The sequence below is a fragment of the Rhinoraja longicauda genome, chromosome 1 (assembly GCF_053455715.1).
Source record: "Rhinoraja longicauda isolate Sanriku21f chromosome 1, sRhiLon1.1, whole genome shotgun sequence".
Classification (NCBI taxonomy): Eukaryota; Metazoa; Chordata; class Chondrichthyes; order Rajiformes; family Arhynchobatidae; genus Rhinoraja; species Rhinoraja longicauda.
The window spans coordinates 7,370,378-7,392,784 of NC_135953.1; the positions used below are offsets into that span (position 1 = coordinate 7,370,378).

At 48.6% G+C, this 22,407-nt stretch overlaps 1 protein-coding gene across 1 annotated transcript in view; it reads right to left on the reverse strand.

Annotated features, from left to right (window-relative positions):
• The window catches only part of LOC144598346 (dedicator of cytokinesis protein 2-like), an 894,447-nt gene that overhangs the window by 738,261 nt on the left and 133,779 nt on the right, over positions 1-22,407 (reverse strand). The window contains exons 10-11 of the mRNA XM_078408406.1: positions 16,126-16,216; positions 4,495-4,570 (exon numbers count right to left, since the gene is read on the reverse strand). Coding sequence (XP_078264532.1) covers positions 4,495-4,570; positions 16,126-16,216 — 167 coding nt within the window. The remainder of the gene's footprint in view (positions 1-4,494; positions 4,571-16,125; positions 16,217-22,407) is intronic.

Genomic DNA, 22,407 nt, shown 5'->3' on the forward strand with positions numbered 1-22,407 from the left:
CTGCCGTATCTACCTCCACCACCACCCCTGGAACGATCACCTTCCAGGCCACCCACCACTCCTGTGTTTGAAAAACCTACCCCACACATAGAAACATAGAAACATAGAAAATGGGTGCAGGAGGAGGCCATTCGGCCCTTCGAGCCTGCACCGCCATTCAATATGATCATGGCTGATCATCCAGCTCAGTAACCCGTACCTGCCTTCTTTCCATACCCCCTGATCCCTTTAGCCACAAGGGCCACATCAAACTCCCTCTTAAATATAGCCAATGAACTGGCCTCAACTCACACATCTCAATGAAACTCTCCCCTCTCGTGCTGGAAATCTCCACTCTGGGACAAAATGTTCTGACTGTCTACCCCATCTATGCCACTCATAGCTTGATAAACCACAAAATGCTGGAGTAACTCAGCGGGTCAGGCAGCATCTCTGGAGACAAGGAAAGGGCGACATCACCCCATTCCTTCTCTCCAGAGATGCTGCCTGACCCGCTGAGTTACTCCAGCATTTTGTGATACCTTCGATTTGTACCAACGTCTGCAGGGTATTTTCCAACATAGTTTGATACACATTTATCAAGTCTCGCCTTCACCTCCAACGTTGCAGAGAAAACATTTCAAATTTATCCAAAAAGATAGGCACAAAGTGCTGGATTAATCACACTGGACAGGCGGCATCTCTGGAGGGAAGGGATGAGGGTGACGTTCCGGGTCGAGACCTTTCTTCAGCCTCTGGGGAGAAGGCGACTAGAGATACACAAGGGTGAGGTGTGAAAACAACAGATCAAAGCAGATGGTGATCAAGGAAATGTAGAAATGTAGAATCCAACCTCAACCTCTCCTTGCAGTATAGGAGCAGGGAGGTTCTGCTGCAGTTGTACAGGGCATTGGTGAGACCACATCTGAAGTATTGCGTACAGTTTTGGTCTCCTAATCTGGGGAAAGACATTCCTGCCATAGAGGGAGTACAGAGAAGGTTCACCAGATTGATTCCTGGGATGGCAGGACTTTCATATGAAGAAAGACTGGATAGACTCGGCTTGTACTCGCTGGAATTTAGAAGAATGAGGGGGGATCTTATAGAAACTTACAAAATTCTTAAGGGGTTGGACAGGCTAGATGCAGGAAGATTGTTTCCGATGTTGGGGAAGTCCAGAACAAGGGGTCACAGTTTAAGGATAAGGGGGAAATCTTTTAGGACAGAGATGAGAAAGTTTTTTTTCACACAGAGAGTGGTGAATCTGTGGAATTCTCTGCCACAGAAGGTAGTTGAGGCCAGTTCATTGGCTATATTTAAGAGGGAGTTAGACGTGGCCCTTGTGGCTAAAGGGATTGGGGGTATGGAGAGAAGGCAGGTACGGGATACTGAGTTGGATGATCAGCCATGATCATATTGAATGGCGGTGCGTACAGGCTCGAAGGGCCGAATGGCCGAATGGCCTACACCTGCACCTATTTTCTATGTTTCTATGTTGCAGCTGAAACCCTCTAATCCGGGCTGTATTCCGGTAAACCTCCTCTGCAGCCTTTCCATTTGCATGAGAACTCTTCCATTTCTACCACTGTCGTTCTTTCCCTTTTTTGACATGTCCCGGCTTGCTGGGCACGCCCCCATAGTGTTTGACTTCACAAAATTAATCGCACATTAAACAGACAATGTACCCTCTCTTTATTCCCTCCATCATTATCTCCAACCTTCTCAAACTTGTTTCTCTCTTTCTTCATTCTTATCATAGAGTCATAGAATCAGGGCCTTCATCTTAGTGTGGGTAGGTTGGTGTTAATATGTGGGGATCGCTGGTCGGCGTGGACCCGGTGGGCCATAGAGAATAGACAATAAACAATAGGTGCAGGAGGAGGCCACTCGGCCCTTCGAGTCAGCACCGCCATTCAATGTGATCATGGCTGATCATTCTCAATCAGTACCCCGTTCCTGCCTTCTCCCCACACCCCCTGACTACGCTATCCTTAAGAGCTCTATCAAGCTCACTCTTGAATGCATTCAGAGAATTGGCCTCCACTGCCTTCTGAGGCAGAGAATTCCGCAGATTCACAACTCTCTGACTGAAAAAGTTTTTCCTCATCTCAGTTCTAAATGGCCTATCCCTTATATTTAAATTGTGGCCCCTTGTTCTGGACTCCCCCAACATTGGGAACATGTTTCCTGCCTCTAACGTGTCCAACTCCTTAATAATCTTATACGTTTCGATAAGATCTTCTCTCATCCTTCTAAATTCCAGTGTATACAAGCCCAGTCGCTCCAGTCTTTCAACATACGACAGTCCCGCCATTCATATGTTGGTACCGAAGGACCTGTTTCCGCGCTAAACTAAACTGAACTAAATTCAGTCTGAAGAAGGGTCTCGACCCGAAACGTCACCCATCCCTTCTCCCCAGAGATGCTGCCTGTCCCACTGAGTTACTCCAGCATTTTGTGTCCACCTTTTTCTATCTCTCTAAACTAAATAGCAGAATGGTTTGCCTCCTCTGCAATTGTTTGGTGAATAAGTCTTGAATTTACGAGGCAAAAGAACATTGCAAATCCTGCTAGCAATTTGTCATCTTCTGTACAAGGCGTGGCAAGGCAACAGAAAACATATAACAAGTAACAAAGCTTTCAAAGTACGGCAAATGTCAGGTAAACGAGAACACCGAACCACAGGGAGAAAGCCATGGTAAGTGTAGGAAGGAACTGCAGATGCTAGTTTAGACCGAAGATAAGACACAAAATGCTGGAGTAACTCAGTGGGCCAGGCAGCATCCAGGGATAGAAGGAATGGCTGACGTTTTGGGTCGAGACCCTTCTTCAGACTGAGAGTCAAGGGGAGAGGAGATCTTATCGAAACGTATAAGATTATTAAGGGATTTGACACGTTAGAGGCAGGAAACATGTTCCCAATGTTGGGGGAGTCCAGAACAAGGGGCCACAGTTTAAGAATAAGGGGTAGGCCATTTAGAACTGAGATGAGGAAACACTTTTTCAGTCAGAAAGTTGTGAATCTGTGGAATTCTCTGCCTCAGAAGGCAGTGGAGGCCAATTCTCTGAATGCATTCAAGAGAGAGCTAGATAGAGTTCTTAAGGATAGCGGAGTCAGGGGGTATGGGGAGAAGGCAGGAACGGGGTACTGATTGAGAATGATCAGCCATGATCACATTGAATGGCGGTGCTGGCTCGAAGGGCCGAATGGCCTCCTCCTGCACCTATTGTCTATTGTTCTATTGAGAGGGAGACTGGAGATATGTGGAAGGGTATGGTGTGAAAACGAGAGACCAAAGCAGGCGGTGATCAAGGAAATGTAGAATGGATCGTTGTTAGCTGAGGGGAACGTGACAAAGAAGCAGCTAATTTAATCAGGAAGAAGGGTCTCGACCCGAAATGTCACCCATTCTTTCTCTCCTGAGATGCTGCCTGACCCGCTGAGTTACTCCAGCATTTTGTGTCTATCTTCAATTTGAACCAGCATCTGCAGTTATTTTCCTACACAGTGAAACGTCACATTATTAGGGAGGGGGAGGGATGGAGAAAGAGGGAAAGCAAGGGTTACTTGAAGTTAGAAAAACCTATATACTAAAACTCTCGTTTGTTTGTTTGTTTGTTCCTGAACTGCAGGCAAAACGGTACAACAATAGCGCGACAATTTTAGGCCCACCTTACTCACCGACATCCCTTTGGTGCTAATGGAAGAGGTTTCATTGAAATCAGTGTTATATTTTTAATGTTATTCACATTTTTAAGTTTAAATCTATCTCCTCGGGTGGGAGGGGGGAGGATAAGGGGGGGTTGAGAAGGATGGAGCGGGGGGGAGGGGAAGGGGGGAGGGGAATGGGGGGAGCGGAATGGGGAGGGGGAGGGGGAGGGGGAGGGGGGGAGGGGGGGAGGGGGAGGGGAAGGGAGGAGGGGGAGGGGGAGGGGAGGGGAGGGGAGGGGAGGGGAGGGGAGGGGAGGGGGAGGGGATGGGGAGGAGGGTGGAGGAGGGGGAGGAGGGCGAGGGGAAGAGGGAGGGGAATGGGGAGGGGATGGGGAGGGAAGGGGTGGGGAGGGGATGGGGAGGAGGGAGGAGGAGGGGGAGGAGGGCGAGGGGGAAGAGGGGAAGGGGGAGGGGGGAGGGGATGGGGAGGGAAGAGGGAGGGGAGGGGAGGGGAGGGGAGGGGAGGGGAGGGGAGGGGAGGGGAGGGGAGGGGAGGGGAGGGGAGGGGAGGGGAGGGGAGGGGAGGGGAGGGGAGGGGAGGGGAGGGGAGGGGAGGGGAGGGGAGGGGAGGGGAGGGGAGGGGAGGGGAGGGGAGGGGAGGGGAGGGGAGGGGAGGGGAGGGGAGGGGAGGGGAGGGGAGGGGAGGGGAGGGGAGGGGAGGGGAGGGGAGGGGAGGGGAGGGGAGGGGAGGGGAGGGGAGGGGAGGGGAGGGGAGGGGGGGAGGAGCTGGTGCTGCACCAATGCAGGAGAGGTTTGGGCCCAACTTGGTCTAGTCAATATTGTAAACTTAAATCTGCACTTACTGTTGGAAGGGGATGAAATGGTGTTTGTCTTCGTCACTTTCTGCTTTGCCTTTCAAAATGTCAGTAATATCCATCGCTGGGAAGAAAACATGGTTTGAATTAGCACAGACCAAACTTTTCAACTTTAATGTAATAAAAAGGAACTGCAGATGCACCAAAGATAGACACAAATTGCAGGACTGTAACTCGATGGGTCAGGCAGCAACTCCAGAGAAAATGGAGAGGTGACTTTTCTGGTCTGAGGAAATGTCCCGACCCGAAACGTCACCTATCCATGTTCTCCAGAGATGCTGCCTGACCCGCTGAGTTACTCCAGCACTCTGTGAAACGTCACCTATCCATGTTCTCCAGAGATGCTGCCTGACCCGCTGAGTTACTCCAGCACTCTGTGAAACGTCACCTATCCATGTTCTCCACAGATGCTGCCTGACCCGCTGAGTTACTCCAGCATTTTGTGTTCATATATCTGTTCAACATTAATGGTGTTGTCGAGATGGCACCCAAGTTTGCGTTCTGGTCCCAGAAACGGAGTTGCAGTCACTCATTACAATCACTCCACGCTTTTCCTACTTTTATTCAGGAGGTCACGGTGGCGCAGTGGTAGAGTTGCTGCCCTCCATTCCTCTCTAGCTTTCTTTCACCCCCCCCTCCCCACACATCCCTGCAATCAGTCTGAAGAAGGGTCTCAACCCATAACGTCACCTATCCATGTTTTAGACTTTAATGTGCGTGATACAGTGTAGATACAGGCCCTTCGGCCCACCAGGTCCGAGGTGACCAGTGATCTTTGGAGTGTGAGAGAAAATCGAAGGTGGGAAAACCGGGAGAACGTACAAACACCTCCATGCAGACAGCACCGGTAGTCGGGACCGAACCCAGGTCTTTAGCGGTGTGAGGCGGCAACTCTACCACTTCGCCACTCTCCACGGATGCTGCTTGAGCCGCTGAGATACTCTAGCATTCGATATCTTTCCTCCACTGGCAATAGGATTGCCAACTTCCTCACTCCCAAATACAGGACAAGGTGACGTCACCGCCCCGCGCCCCACGTGATCTCATCCAGCCAGCGGCCATGTGCTCCCGCTCCACCAATGGCAGCTGCCCGGGCCAGGAGGCGGGTTTCTACGCCCGGGCCTCCGTGCCTACACTGTCTGTGCCTACAGTGTCCGGAAGTTCGGCACTAATTTTAACCAGCATCTGCAGTTTTTTTCCTACTACACTGTCTGGACTTACACTGTCGGGGCCTACACTGTCGGGGCCCACAGTGTCTGGACCTACACCACGGGGGATTGGATGTATCCTGGATGGGGATTGTAATATAATTGTATGATAGTTTCAATAGGTATATTTGTTTGTATAATATTCTGGTGGTGGGTTCTGTTTTGGTTTTATTGTATTGTATATATTATTTTAATATTTGAATAAATATTTTTGATTAAAAAATTTTTTTTAAAAAAAAAAACAAAAAAAAACAAAACAGTGTCTGGACCTACACTGTCGGGGCCTACAGTGTCCGGGCCTACAGTGTCCGGGCCTACAGTGTCCGGGCCTACAGTGTCCGGGCCTACAGTGCCCCCCCGGGCCTAATACGGGACAAGGGAGGTCCCGTACGGGGCAAACCTATTAAGTCCAAAATACGGGTTGTCCCGGCTAATACAGGACAGTTGACAAACCTAACTGGCAATGCATCCCAGACCTACACTACCCCGTGTGTCAAAGACTTGCCCTGCACACACCTCCATTAAACTTCCCCCCCCTCCCCATACATTTCCTTTGAACTTTGCCGCTCTCTCCTTAAAGCTATATCCTGCAGTCACAGGCGATAACAAAGTATCAATCACAAGTTCACAAGTTCTAGAGTCAAAGTGTCAGAAAATAGAATTAGGCCATTCGTCCCATCGAGTCCACTCCGCCATTCAATCATGGCTGATCTCTGCCTCCTAACTCCATTTTCCTGTCTTCTCCCCATAACCCTTGACACCCGTTCTAATCAAGAACTTGTCTATCTCTGCCTTAAAATATCCACTGACTTGGCCTCCACAGCCCTCTGCGGCAATGAGTTCCACAGATTAACTACCCTCTGACTAAAGAAGTTACTCCTCACCTATTTTCTAAAAGAGCGCCCCTTAATTCTGAGGCTGTGATCTCTGGTCCTCGACTCTCCCACCAGTGGAAACATCCTCTCCACATCCACTCAATCCAGGCCTTTCATTATTCTGTAAGTTTCAATGAGGTCCCCTCTCAACCTTCTAAACTCCAGCGAGTACAGGCCCAGTGCCGACATCATATGCTAACCCACTCATTCCTGGGATCAATCGATCATTTAACAGAACTTTGGGCAGCTACATGATTAGGAAAGGTTTAGAGGGATGTGGGTCAAACATGGGCAGGCGGGAGTGGTGTGGTTGTGGCATAGAGGCATTGAGTCATAGAGTGATACAGTGTGGAAACAGGCCCTTCGGCCCAACTCACCCACACCGGCCAACAATGTCCCAGCTACCCTAGTCCCACTTGCCTGTTCTTGGTCCATAACACTCCAAACCTATCCTATCCATGTACCTGTCTAACTGATTCTTAAATGATGGGATAGTCCTAGCCTCAACTACCTCCTCTGGCAGCTTGTTCCATACACCCACAACCCTCTGTGTGACAATAGACAATAGACAATAGACAATAGGTGCAGGAGGAGGCCATTCGGCCCTTCGAGCCAGCACCGCCATTCAATGTGATCATGGCTGATCATTCTCAATCAGTACCCCGTTCCTGCCTTCTCCCCATACCCCCTGACTCTGCTATCCTTAAGAGCTCTATCTAGCTCTCTCTTGAATGCATTCAAAGAATTGGCCTCCACTGCCTTCTGAGGTAGAGAATTCCACAGATTCACAACTCTCTGACTGAAAAAGTGTGAAAAAGTTACCCTTCGGATTCCTATTAAATCTTTTCCCCTTCACCTTGAACCTATGTCCTCTGGTCCTCGATTCCCCTACTCTGGGTAAAAGGCTACATGCATCTACCCGATCTATTCCTCTCATGATTTTGTATACTAAGATGGGCAAGTTGGGCCAAATGGCCTGTTTTGGTTCAGTATGACTTTACGATTCTATTTCCACCCTGTTCACCGGATCTATGCCAAATCTGTGACTGTTGCTGCCTGAAGGTTCTCAAGACATTGAAACGCTCGGATAAATGCATGCTCACGCTCTGGGATGTGAACACTGCTACCAGAATAAAACAGCATCATCTTCTCACTGACCTCTCAAGGACATCATTAGAATTCCCAATGCAGATGAATAAGAGTGATCCATCACCAAATATGTCCATTCAACCATTTTAGAAGGATATTACCAGGATATTACCGGCCTTCATAACAAGAGGAGTAGAGTATAGGAGCAAAGAGGTCCTTTTGCAGTTGTACAGGGCCCTAGTGAGACCGCACCTGGAGTACTGTGTGCAGTTTTGGTCTCCAAATTTGAGGAAGGATATTCTTGCTATTGAGGGCGTGTAGCGTAGGTTTACTAGGTTAATTCCCGGAATGGCAGGACTGTCGTATGTTGAAAGACTGGAGCGACTAGGCTTGTATACACTGGAATTTAGAAGGATGAGAGGAGATCTTATCGAAACGTATAAGATTATTAAGGGGTTGGACACGTTAGAGGCAAGAAACATGTTCCCAATGTTGGGGGAGTCCAGAACCAGGGGCCACAGTTTAAGAATAAGGGGTAGGCCATTTAGAACGGAGATGAGGAAAAACTTTTTCAGTCAGAGAGTTGTGAATCTGTGGAATTCTCTGTTTCAGAAGGCAGTGGAGGCCAATTCTCTGAATGCATTCAAGAGAGAGCTAGATAGAGCTCTTAAGGATAGCGGAGTCAGGGGGTATGGGGAGAAGGCAAGAACGGGGTACTGATTGAGAATGATCAGCCATGATCACATTGAATGGCGGTGCTGGCTCGAAGGGCCGAATGGCCTCCTCCTGTCTATTGTCTATTGACTCGGGGGCCTGAGCTACAGGCAGAGGTTGAGCAGGATGGGACTCTAATCCTTGGAGCGTAGGATGATGAGGGATGATCTTGTCGAGATGTAAAAATCATGAGAGGAATAGTACAATCAGGTAAACGGACAAACCCTCTTGCCCAGAGTGGGGGAATCGAGAACCAGAGGACACAATAGACAATAGACAATAGATGCAGGAGTAGGCCATTCGGCCCTTCGAGCCAGCACCGCCACCACACAGGGTTTAAGATGAAGTGGGAAAGATTTAATAGGAATCTTAGGGGTAACCTTTTCACACAAAGGGTGGCGGGTGTGTGGAACGAGCGGCCGGAGGAGGTAGTTGAGGTGGGTACTATCGTAACGTTTGAGAAACATTTGGACAGGTACATGGACCAAATGCGGGCAGGTGGGACTAGTGTGGATGAGGTATGTTGGCCGATGTGGGCAGATTGCGCTGAAGGGTGTGTTTCCTCACTGTATGACTCCATAACCTATTGTGCATGTGCCAGTTCTTTGAGAGATCTTTCTATAGATCTTTCTTTTTATAGTGATGGATAAAGAAAGGGCAGACCCACAAGTTAAAATTATGAATTGGGGCAAGGCACAAGAGGGTGGTAGGTATATGGAACGAGCTGCCAGAGGAGGTAGTTGAGGCAGGTGGTAAAAGACATTGGGACAGGTATGTGGATAGGGAAGGTTTTGAGGAATATGGGCCAAACTTGGGCACGTACCACTGTGCCGCCCTTAAGTTACTCCAGCACTTTGTGCAAAACCAGCATCTGCAGTTCCTTCTTCTCACTAACATAACACGTAGTGCACAAGATAAATTAAACAGAGTGCAGATTAGAGTGCACAAAATGCCGGAGTAACTCAGCGGGTCAGGCAGCATCTCTGGAGAGAAGGAATAGGTGACGTTCCGGGTTGAGACCCTTTTTGAGTGAGTTAGATAGAGCTCTAAGGGCTAGCGGGATCAAGGGATATGGGGAGAAGGCAGGCACGGGTTACTGATTGTGGATGTTCAACCATGATCACAATGAATGGCGGCGCCGGCTCAAAGGGCCGAATGGCCTCGTCCTGCGCCTGTTTTCTATGTTTCTATGTTTCTACGTTTCCTCCGGCAGCTCTTTCCACACACCCACCACCCTTTGTGTGAAAAGGATATCCCTAAGATCCCTATTAAATCTTTCCCCTTTCATCTTAAACCCTGTGTGGTGGTGGTGCTGGCTCGAAGGGCCGAATGGCCTACTCCTGCACCTGTTGTCTATTGTCTATTGTCTACAGTGTTTACTTAGTGTATACAGAATAGTGTCGCTGCTGAAGAGAAAGTGCAGGGTTTTTAATTTTTATAAAGTGCATGCGTCACAACGAGGTAGGTTGGAAGGTCTGGACTCCGTCTTTAAACGTACAAAAAAAAAGCGTCGAAGAACAAGGAATCAATTGATAACAGCAGGGAAGAAGCTGTTCTCGAATCTGGCAACACTTTTGATGTGAGATTGTCTGCGTTTAGCCCGTTTATTTCCCTCGCAAGAGCTGGCTGTCTACGCAGCAGGCAGATTTCCCGCATCTGGGGACTTTCATTTGACGGTGACTGCCGGCTGGCGATCACACGCCAGTTAAAGAATAGAGCAATTTTGACAAGAGGGCTGCTGATAAATCTGATGTGAATAAGAGCTACATGATGAGACCGGGGGATGGGGAATATAAGCTGCGGGAATATAATGTGAACGATGGTACGACACAGTCGTAATGGAAAAGAGAGATTACACCACACATTAAAGTCAGCAGTGCGTGAACCTAAATTAATTCAAAATGAATTTTAAAAATTCATGCAAATTTAAATTGATACCAAATTGAATATTGCAACAACAATTACCTGGTACTCATCCATTTGCTGAGCACAGCTGCCTGCACCACTGCCTGAGAGGGTTACGGGTTCAAATCACTCCCCCTACGTCTGTTTAGTTTAGAGATACAGCGCGGAAACAGGCCCTTCGGCCCGCCCTCGGACTATCCTCGGATCAGATTTGCTGCCTGACCTGCTGAGTTACTCCAGCATTTTTTGTGAAGAAATATCCTCGGGTCAGACGTCGCTGGCTTTAACAGACAATAGACAATAGACAATAGGTGCAGGAGGAGGCCATTCGGCCCTTCGAGCCAGCACCACCATTCAAAGTGATCATGGCTGATCATTCTCAATCAGTACCCCGTTCCTGCCTTCTCCCCATACCCCCTGACTCCGCTATCCTTAGGAGCTCTATCTAGCTCTCTCTTGAATGCATTCAGAGAATTGGCCTCCACTGCCTTCTGAGGCAGAGAATTCCACAGCTTTACAACTCTCTGACTGAAAACGTTTTTTCTCATCTCCTTTCTAAATGGCCTACCCCTTTTTCTTAAACTGTGGCCCCTGGTTCTGGACTCCCCCAACATTGGGAACATGTTTCCTGCCTCTAACGTGTCCAACCCCTTAATAAGGGTCTCGACCCGAAACGTCACCCATTCCTTCTCTCCCGAGATGCTGCCTGACCTGCTGAGTTACTCCAGGGGGGATCTTATTGAAACATATAAGATAATTAGGGGATTGGACACATTAGAGGCAGATAACATGTTCCCAATGTTGGGGGAGTCCAGAACAAGGGGCCACAGTTTGAGAATAAGGGGTAGGCCATTTAGAACGGAGATGAGGAAGAACTTTTTCAGTCAGAGGGTGGTGAAGGTGTGGAATTCTCTGCCTCAGAAGGCAGTGGAGGCCAGTTCGTTGGATGCTTTCAAGAGAGAGCTGGATAGAGCTCTTAAGGATAGCGGAGTGAGGGGGTATGGGGAGAAGGCAGGAACGGGGTACTGATTGATAGTGATCAGCCATGATCGCATTGAATGGCGGTGCTGGCTCGAAGGGCTGAATGGCCTACTCCTGCACCTATTGTCTATTGTCTATTGTCTATTGTCCAGCATTTTGTGAATAAATCGATTTGTATCAGCATCTGCAGTTATTTTCTTATACCCCTTAATAATCCTCTATGTTTCGATAAGATCCCCTCTCATCCTTCTAAATTCCAGTGTATACAAGCCTAGTCGCTCCAGTCTTTCAACATATGACACCTTGCAAAGTTTTACCTTGCACTAAAACGTTATTTCCTTATCGGGTGTCACAAAAAGCGGGCGCAACTCATCTCTTCTTCTGAAGAGGGTCTCGACCCGAAACATCACCCATTCCTTCTCTGCTGAGATGCTGCCTGACCCGCTGAGTTACTCCAGCCTTTTGTGATACCTTCGATTTGTACCAGCATCTGCAGTTATTTTCCTACGTTATTCCCTTTATCATGTATCTATACACTGTGGATGTCTCGATTGTAATCATGTATTGTCTTTCCGCTGACTGGTTAGCACGCAACAAAAGCTTTTCACTGTACCTCGGTACACATGACAATAAACTGAACTAAACCAAACTAAACTAACTTAAAACGAGTCCGGGCTTACCAGCGATCCCCGCACACTAACATTATCCTACACACACGAGGGGCAATTTTACATTTATACAAAAGCAATTTAACCTACAAACCTCTTTGGATTGTGGGGGGAAACCCGGAGATCTCTGAGAAAACCCACGCAGGTCACAAGGGGAACATACAAACTACATACAGACGGCACCCGTGGTCAGGATCGAACCCGGGACTCTGGTGCTGTAAGGCAGCAACTCTACCGCAGTGACACCCTGTTGCCCTAGTGATAGCTCAGACTGAGGGGCATCTTGCGGGAGAGAGAGATTAGAGTGGATGCCAGATTCTAGGCCCACTGAGTCCATGCCAACCATCGATCGAGGTGAAATCGATAAGATTATGGCGGCACGGTGGCGCAGCGGTAGAGTTGCTGCCACACAGTGCCAGAGATTTAGAGATACAGCGCAGGAACAGGCCCTTCAGCCCACCAGGTCCGCGCCGCCCAGCGATCCCCGCACATTAGCACTATCCTACACCCACTAGGGACAATTATTATTTTTACATTTGCCCAGCCAATTAACCTACAAACCTGTACGTCTTTGGAGGAAACCAAAAATCTCGGAGAAAACCCACGCAGGTCACGGGGAGAACGTACAAACTCCGTACAGACGGCACCCGTAGTCAGGATCGAACCTGAGTGTCCGGCGCTGCATTCGCTGTAAGGCAGCAACTCTGCCGCTGCGCCACCGTGCCGCCCGGGTACCTGGGTTTGATCCTGAACTCGGGCGCTGGCCGCTCGGGCCAGGAGGCTGGTTGCTACGCAACCTCCGTAAGGCGAACACACTTGGCCCCACTCCCCGAACACACTCCGTTAGCCAACACTGTCCGGGCCTACAGCGTCCGGGCCTACAGCGGTCCCCAGGTCTAATACGGGACAAGGGCGGTCCCGTACGGGACAAACCAATTTAGCCCAAAATACTGGATGTCCCGGCTAATACGGGACAGTTGGCAACCCTAGGTACGGGAATGGTTAAGTTTTTGGACGCAGGGCCAGGGTTCTGCACCATTGATTCTCTGAGTTAAAAATCTCATCAGGGCAGATGGGGGACTTCAATTCCGGTAATGAAATAAATCTGTGCTTACTTTAATAAAATAAAACCTGCTTAATGGCCGCCATGAATCTGCTGGACTGTTTTAGAAACCCATCTGGCTCACTAATGTCCTTTTGGGGAGGAAACTGCCACCCCTGAAGAATCTTCTTGGAACATAGACCATAGAATTTACAAAGAGTACAGCACAGGAACAGGCCCTTCGGCCCACAATGTCCCGTGCCTAACATGATGCTAAGACCATCTCCTACCTACCTGCGCACAAGCCATATCCCTCCCCAGTCACTGTGTGTCCACATGTTTATCCAAAAGGCTCTTAAATGCCACCATTTGTAACTAAGAATAATCCATAATCCTGCACATAATCCATAAGCCTCCATTCCCTGCATATCCATATGCCAATGTAAAAGCCTCTTAAATGCCATTATTTCTGACTTAGAACAGACAGTATTGAAGACTAAATGACAGGAATGGGCCCTTCGGCCCACAATGTCCATACCGAACATGATGCCAATTGAAACTGATCTCACCTGCCTGCACATGATCCATATCTCTTTATTTCCCTGCACATCCATGTGCTTATCCAAAATTCTCATCAACACCTGTATAGCACCCCGCACACTAACACTATCCCACACACGCTAGGGACAATGTACAATTTTACCGAAGCCAATTAACCTACAAACCTGTACCACTGAGGCAGTGCAGCGTAGGTTCACGAGGTTAATCCCCGGGATGGCGGGACTGTCATACGAGGAAAGATTGGAAAGACTGGGCTTGTATTCACTGGAGTTTAGAAGGATGAGAGGGGAATCTTATAGAGACGTATAAAATTACAAATGGACTGGGCAAGCTAGATGCAGGAAAAATGTTCCCGATGTTGGGGGAGCCGAGAACCAGGGGCCACAGTCTAAGAATAAAGGGGAGGCCATTTTTGAAACTGAGGTGAGAAGAAACTTTTTCACCCAGAGAGTTGTGAATTTGTGGAATTCTCTGCCACAGAGGGCAGTGGAGGGCAATTCACTGGATGAATTTAAAAGAGCTCTAGGGGCTAGCGGAATCAAGGGGTATGGGGAGAAGGTAGGCACGGATTACTGATTGTGGATGATCAGCCATGATCACAATGAATGGCGGTGCTGGCTCGAAGGGCCGAATGGCTTCCTCCTGCACCTATTTTCTATGTTTCTATGTCTTTGGAGTGTGGGAGGAAACCAAAGTTCTCGGAGAAAACCCACGCAGGTCACAATAGACAATAGACAATAGACAATAGACAATAGGTGCAGGAGTAGGCCATTCAGCCCTTCGAGCCAGCACCGCCATTCAATGCGATCATGGCTGATCACTCTCAATCAGTACCCTGTTCCTGCCTTCTCCCCATACCCCCTCACTCCGCTATCCTTAAGAGCTTTATCCAGCTCTCTCTTGAAAGCATCCAACGAACTGGCCTCCACTGCCTTCTGAGGCAGAGAATTCCACACCTTCACCACTCTCTGACTGAAAAAGTTCTTCCTCATCTCCGTTCTAAATGGCCTACCCCTTATTCTTAAACTGTGGCCCCTTGTTCTGGACTCCCCCAACATTGGGAACATGTTTCCTGCCTCTAATGTGTCCAATCCCCTAATTATCTTTACGGGGAGAACGTGTAAACTCCGCACAGACACACACCTGTAATCAGGATGGAACCGGGGACTCTGGCGCTGTGAGGCAGCAACTCTACCGCTGCACCACCGTGCTGCCTACATGTTGTGAATGCATCTTTTTGTTTCCCTTCTCTTTGGCTTCAAGGTCCCTGGTTGTCGTAAACATGCTGCAATCTACCTGGGGCATAGTTTTTAACAACTGAGACAACGAGACGTGGCGGCATTTGGTCACCGGAGTATAGACATCATGCAAATCAAGAGAGCACTAAGTGACAGGGATCGAGGCATTGTCTCACACACTTGTACTTTGCAAAACAACGTTCGACAGAATTCTGCTAAGCTCCATCAACTGATCCTCAGAAGAGAAAGTGGCCACTTGCTTCGGTGGCGCAGCGGTAGAGTTGCTGCTTCACTGCGCCAGTGACCCGGGTTCGATCCCGACCACGGGTGCTGTCTGTATGGAGTTTTGTACGTTCTCCCCGTGACCTGCGTGGGTTTTCTCCGAGATCTTCGGTTTCCTCCCGCACTCTAAAGACATGCAGGTTTGTGGGTTGATTGGCTCGGGTTTCTATGCTTGGTATAAATGTAAATTGTCCCTCGTGTGCGCTCCAGTTTCCACCCACCCCATGTGAGCGGGAAGGGACGTCAATGAGCAAAGAGGGCCATCGGAGGGGGGTGGTCGTCAGAGAGGGAGCGGGGCTATCGGAGAGAGAGGAGGGCTGTCGGAGAGAGAGGGGAGAGGTGGGTAGGGGGTGGGCGTGGAGGGGGGAGGGGTGAGAGGGGGAAGAGGGGGGAGAGGGGGGAGGGGGAGAGGGGGGGAGAGAGGGGAGAGGGGGAGAGGGGAGAGGGGGAGGGGGAGGTGGGGGGGGGAGAGGGGAACGGAGAGGGGGGAGGAGAGGGTGCTGCACCAATGCAGGAGAGGTTTTGGCCCAATGGGTCCACTTGATCTCGCACTTTTTATAAATTTGCCGGCGCCCTTTAAGTGGCGACTCTTTGCATACCTTGTGTATTGTGTGAAAAGCAAAGAATTTCACTGTGCCAAGAACATGTAAGGACCTGTTTCCATACTGTATCGTTCAATCAATCATTCAAACTAGATACATCTTCCAAACCTCTCTGTCTTGCCTGTATAATATTCCTTGTGTTTACTGGTTACTTTGCAGTGCACGAGGAGTCAATCGGAGCTCAAATTCGTAAGGAGTTTTCCGCGGGGAGGGGGGATGGAATTACCCAAATCAAGTAGCAGCAACAACTATATAAATAAATAAGCTGTACGTTCCTTAAATCAATCAAGGGCTAAGCACTATCAGAGCCTGGTGTCCAAATGCCTCAATTGAATTGTGCTGATTGAACCATTTATCACAACCCGGGACCTGTCCCTGCTGCTTGACAAGTCAGCCAGGGAGAAATGGGACGAATTAGTGGAGCTCGTTTAAACCGAGCTGAACCATTCCCCACTTCCTCCTGCTCTCCTGTCTCCGCCTGCAGTGGCGATGGGTTTCTGCATCCATTCTGTCGAAGATGTTGTAAAGGTGACATGCGCGAAATCCTGAAGGTCACAGAACATCAAGAGATCATTCATCAGTGATAGGAGCAGGATTAGGGCATTCGGCCCATCAGGTTTACTCCGCCATTCAATCATGGGTGATCCATACTGAAGTGTAGACAATAGACAATAGACAATAGGTGCAGGAGTATAAGAAGATAACTGCAGATGCTGGTACAAATCGAAGGTTTTTATTCACAAAATGCTGGAGTAACTCAGCAGGTCAGGCAGCATCTCGGGAGAGAAGGAATGGGTGACGTTTCGTGTCGAGACCCTTCTTCACAGTGATGTCAGGGGGGGCGGGACAAAGGTGCAGGAGTAGGCCATTTGGCCCTTCGAGCCAGCACCACCATTCAATGTGATCATGGCTGATCATTCTCAATCAGTGCCCCGTTCCTGCCTTCTCCCCATACCCCCTGACTCCGCTATCCTTAAGAGCTCTATCTAGCTCTCTCTTGAATGCATTCAGAGAACTGGCCTCCACTGCCTTCTGAGGCAGAGAATTCCACAGATTTACAACTCTCTGACTGAAAAAGTTTTTCCTCATCTCCATTCTAAATGGCCTACCCCTTATTCTGAAACTGTGGCCCCTGGTTCTGGACTCCCCCAACATTGGGAACATGTTTCCTGCCTCTAACGTGTCCAACCCCTTAATAGTCTTATATGTTTCGATAAGATCTCCTCTCATCCTTCTAAATTCCAGTGTATACAAGCCTAGTCGCTCCAGTCTTTCAACATATGACAGTCCCGCCATTCCGGGAATTAACCTAGTAAACCTACACTGCACGCCCTCAATAGCAAGAATATCCTTCCTCAAATTTGGGGACCAAAACTGCACGCAAAGGAGCGTAACGTCCGCCATTTTAGTAGGCAAAACCCGCCGTTCGCTCTGCCTCTCGCAGTGTAATCTGTGTTTTGGGGGAACAGTATGTGTGATGATACCATTAAAATGCAGAATATATCTCATCTATCAATTCACAGATTTTTGTTAATTTTCTTTTTAAATGTTTCTGCAAGTTTTTGCCTACTAAAATGGCGCCGTGACGTACTACGGTTATTAGGATCGAGTGGTCTATCTTGCTCCTCTAGTATCTTTGGTTTGTACGTTCTCCCCGTGACCTGCGTGGGTTTTCCCCGGGATCTCCGGTCTACCTCCCACACTCCAAAGACGTGCATGTTTTGTAGGCTAATTGGCTTGGTAATATTGGGAATTGTCCCTCGTGCATGTAGGACAGTGCTAGTATACTGTTCGGCAATAACCCGGTGTACCTGAAGGGCCTGTTTCTGTGCTGTATCTCCAAAAGTAAAAAAACTAAAGGATAAAGCATGTAACCAGTGCAAGATAAAGTCCAATAAAGTCCAATTTAAAAAATAAGTCGAAGATCTCCAATGAGGTAGATGGGAGGTCAGGACCGCACTCTTGTTGTTAACGGGACCGTTCAGTTGCCTGATGACAGCTGGGAAGAAACTGTGAGACCGCACCTGGAGTACTGTGTGCAGTTTTGGTCTCCAAATTTGAGGAAGGATATTCTTGCTATGGAGGGCGTGCAGCGTAGGTTCACTAGGTTAATTCCCGGAATGGCGGGACTGTCGTATGTTGAAAGGCTGGAGCGATTGGGCTTGTATACACTGGAATTTAGAAGGATGAGGGGGGATCTTATTGAAACATATAAGATAATTAGGGGATTGGACACATTAGAGGCAGATAACATGTTCCCAATGTTGGGGGAGTCCAGAACAAGGGGCCACAGTTTGAGAATAAGGGGTAGGCCATTTAGAACGGAGATGAGGAAGAACTTTTTCAGTCAGAGGGTGGTGAAGGTGTGGAATTCTCTGCCTCAGAAGGCAGTGGAGGCCAGTTCGTTGGATGCTTTCAAGAGAGAGCTGGATAGAGCTCTTAAGGATAGTGGAGTGAGGGGGTATGGGGAGAAGGCAGGAACGGGGTACTGATTGAGAGTGATCAGCCATGATCGCATTGAATGGCGGTGCTGGCTCGAAGGGCTGAATGGCCTACTCCTGCACCTATTGTCTATTGTCTATTGTCTATTGTCTATTGTCCCTGGATCTGAATGTATGCTATTGAGGGCGTGCGGCGTAGGTTTACTAGGTTAATTCCCGGAATGGTGGGACTGTCATATGTTGAAAGACTGGAGAGACTAGGCTTGTTTACACTGGAATTTAGAAGGATGAGAGGAGATCTTATCGAAACGTATAAGATTATTAAGGGGTTGGACACGTTAGAGGCAGGAAACATGTTCCCAATGTTGGAGGAGTCCAGAACAAGGGGCCACAGTTAAAGAATAAGGGGTAGGCCATTTAGAACTGAGATGAGGAAAACTTTTTCAGTCAGAGAGTTGTGAATCAGTGGAATTCTCTGCCTCAGAAGGCAGTGGAGGCCAGTTCTCTGAATACATTCAAGAGAGAGCTAGATAGAGCTCTTAAGGATAGCGGAGTCCAATTCATTGGATGAATTTAAAAGAGAGTTAGATAGAGCTCCAGGGGCTAGCGGAATCAAGGTGTATGGGGAGAAGACAGGAACAGGGTACTGATTGAGAATGATCACCCATGATCACATTGAATGGCGGTGCTTGCTCGAAGGGCCGAATGGCCTCCTCCTGCACCTATTGTCTATTGTATCTATGGGTATCAAACTGCTACGGTAAGCCCTCTAGAGCATTGACGCTGAGGTCAACAACAGGATTGCCAAGGCCAACGCTGCCTTTGGGCGACTCCGTGAGTATGTTTGGGAGCAGAGAGGACTCAGCCTCACCACCAAGCTGAAGGTCTACCGTGCAGTGGTACTCACCACTCTTCTCTATGCCAGTGAGACCTGGACTGTCCACAGCAGACATGCCGAACAGCTCAACCACTTTCACTTGAGTTGCCTACGCAGACTCTTTCACATCAGGTGGCAGGACAAAATTCCCAACACAGAGGTCTTGGAATGGGCCGGAATCCCCAGCGTCCACACCCTCCTATGGAAAGCCCAAGCCAGATGGACAGGCCATGTCGTCAGAATGCCCGAGAGTCGACTGCCAAAACAGCTTCTGTATGGAGAACTGTGTCAGGGCAAGCGCTCAGTAGGAGGACAGAAGAAACGGTTTAAGGACTGCCTCAAAGTGTCCCTCAAAGACTTGGACATCAACTTCAGCACTTGGGAGTCTCTTGCTCTGGACCGTCCCAACCTGGCGTAGCAAGCTCACCACAGGAGCCCGTGCAGCAGAGAACAGACGCACTGCAGAGGCCCAGAGGAAACGCACCGCGCGCAAGGCCCGGGCTACCTCCACTTCCACTGCAGCACCCATCCACTTGTATCCTACGTGTGGGCCTGCCTTCTGGGCCCGGATTGGCCTCACCAGTCACTTCCGGACCCACAGTCACCAATCCTCCAACTGAACGTGAAGTCGTGGTCATCTTCCAACCCAAAGGACGAACAACAACAAGAGTCTAAAATCCAGCGTCTAAAATCTGAACCAAAATCTCACGCGGAAATTATTGATGCAACGCGCATCACACTTCTGGATCAAAGGTGAAAAGATTAAGCAGTACAATGGGCGAACTGACTCGATCAAAAGCATCGGAGTCTCCACTGTAAAACTGCTGCATCTACTGTGTCTGATAGAATTGAAATTAAATGAAGCAATAATGAACCAGGGAGGACAGCATTAGTTAGTGCTGAGTGAGAGGCCAGGACACAGTGAGATTCTTTCGATCAAAGTGCTGTTCTCCGATACAGAGCACTGCGCAAAATGGCACCTTGCAATCCCTCACAAAAACCCACTTACACTTGGAAATAGTAATTGCACTCTCTACATCTATCTTTGTAATTATATACTTCTAACCAGAGCCAATAGTTTTCATCTTCTTTTTTTTTTCTTCTTTGTATGGGGCTTTTTTGTTAATACACAAGGGAACCAATTGTTTCTACTAAGAGCAGAAGGATGAGAGGAGATCTTACAGAGACGTATAAAATAATAAAAGCTAGATGCAGGAAATATGTTCCCAATGTTGGGGGAGTCCAGCACCAGGGAACATACAGTCTAAGAATAAAGGGGCGGCCATTTAAAACTGAGGTGAGAAGAAACTTTTTCACTCAGAGAGTTGTGAATTTGTGGAATTCTGTGCCACAGAGGGCAGTGGAGGCCAATTCACTGGATGAATTTAAAAAGGAGTTAGATAGAACTCTAGGGGCTAGTGGAATCAAGGGATATGGGAGAAGGCAGGCATGGGTTACTGATTTTGGATGATCAGCCATGATCACAATGAATGGCGGATCTGGCTCGAAGGGCCAAATGGTCTCCTCCTCCTCCTGCACCTATTTTCTATGTTTCTATGTTTCCTGATCAAAAGAAATTAGCTCTAGGAGTGGTATTAGGCCATTCGGCCATCGAGTCTACTCCTCCATTCATGGCTTATCTGGAAAGGGTCAGAGAAGATTTATGAGTTAGTTGGCAGGACTGGAGGGTCTGAGCTGTAGGTAGATGTTGAGTAGGCTGGGACTCTTCCTTGGAGCGCAGGAGGATAAGGGGTGATCTTATGTATCTCATGTATAAGATCATGAGAGGAATAGATTGGGTAGATGCACAGAGTCTCTTGCCCAAAGTTGGTGCATCAAGGACCAGAGGACATAGGTTCAAGGTGATGGAGAAAAGATTTAATAGGAATCCGAGGGCTAACTTTTTCATAGAAAGGGTGGTGGGTGTATGGAACAAGCTGCCAGAGGAGGTAGTTAAGGCTGGGACTATCCCAACATTTAAGAAGCAATTAGAGTCCAGACCAGGGGCCACATTTTAAGAATAAGGGGTAGGCCATTTAGAACGGAGATGAAGAAAAACTTTTTAAGTCAGAGAGTTGTGAATCTGTGGAATTCTCTGCCTCAGAAGGCAGTGGAGGTCAATTCTCTGAATGCATTCAAGAGAGAGCTAGATAGAGCTCTTAAGGATAGCGGAGTCAGGAGGTATGGGGAGAAGGCAGGAACGGGGTACTGATTGAGAATGATCAGCCATGTGCACATTGAATGGTGGTGCTGGCTCGAAGGGCCGAATGGCCTACTCCTGCACCTATTGTCTATTGTCTAGACAGGTACATGGATAGGACAGGTTTGGAGGGATATGGACCAAATGCTGGCAGGTGGGACTAGTGCAGCTGGGACATGTTGGCCGGTGTGGGCAGGTTTTGGCCGAAGGGCCTGTTTCCACACTGTATCACTCTCTGACTCTAATTCCTTCCCCTCACACCCTAGATTTATGCTGTTAAGTTCCTGATTTCCATACCTAGAGTAAATGACTGTGTATTCTTCCTATCTACTCACCTCATGATTTTAAGCACCTATGTAAGATCTCCCCTCAGCCTCCTGTGCTCCAAGGAATAAAGACCCAGCCTGCCCAACCTCTCCCTGTAGCTCAGGCCCTCAAATCTTGGTCACGTCTTTGTAAATTTTCTCCGCACTCTTTCCAGCTTAACGACACCCTTCCGATATAGAGCAGGGTGTCCAAAACTGAGCACAATATTCCAAATGTGGCCGCTCCAACATAACATGACATCCCAACTTCTACACTAAATTTCCTGTTTGATGACCAACATGCCCCATCTACGCAAGTTCCACCTGACCACCTTTGGCTCATATCCCTCTAAACTTTTCCTATCCATGTACCTGTCTTTGCACAATAGACAATAGACAATAGGTGCAAGAGTAGGCCATTCGGCCCTTCGAGCCAGCACCGCCATTCATTGTGATCATGGCTGATCATTCTCAATCAGGAACCCGTTCCTGCCTTCTCCCCATAACCCCTGACTCCGCTATTCTTAAGAGCTCTATCTAGCTTGTAAGATTTGAGAAGTTTTCCCTCATTCTGCAATCAACACCAAACCAAAGAGCTGCAGTTTGGACATTTTACACGGGAGACTGGGGCTGATAGCGGAGAAAGGCTGCGGTCAGTTTTTAACAAGGGATGTCACAATCAGTGGGTCCCAAGATGGCCGCGGGACCTCGTGACCAGCCACAAAAGCAAAAACTCCACAGCCCAGTCTCTAGGTTTTCTGCAAAGCCACGGCCAGAACAATAGATGGATATTGGCCGTGCAGAAACCTGCGAAACCAGGTCGAAGTCCAGACACTGGGGCGCTGACATCAGCATACTCACAATGCCCCAAGCCGACCTACACAGTTAATCTCATTAAGGGGGCACAATAGCC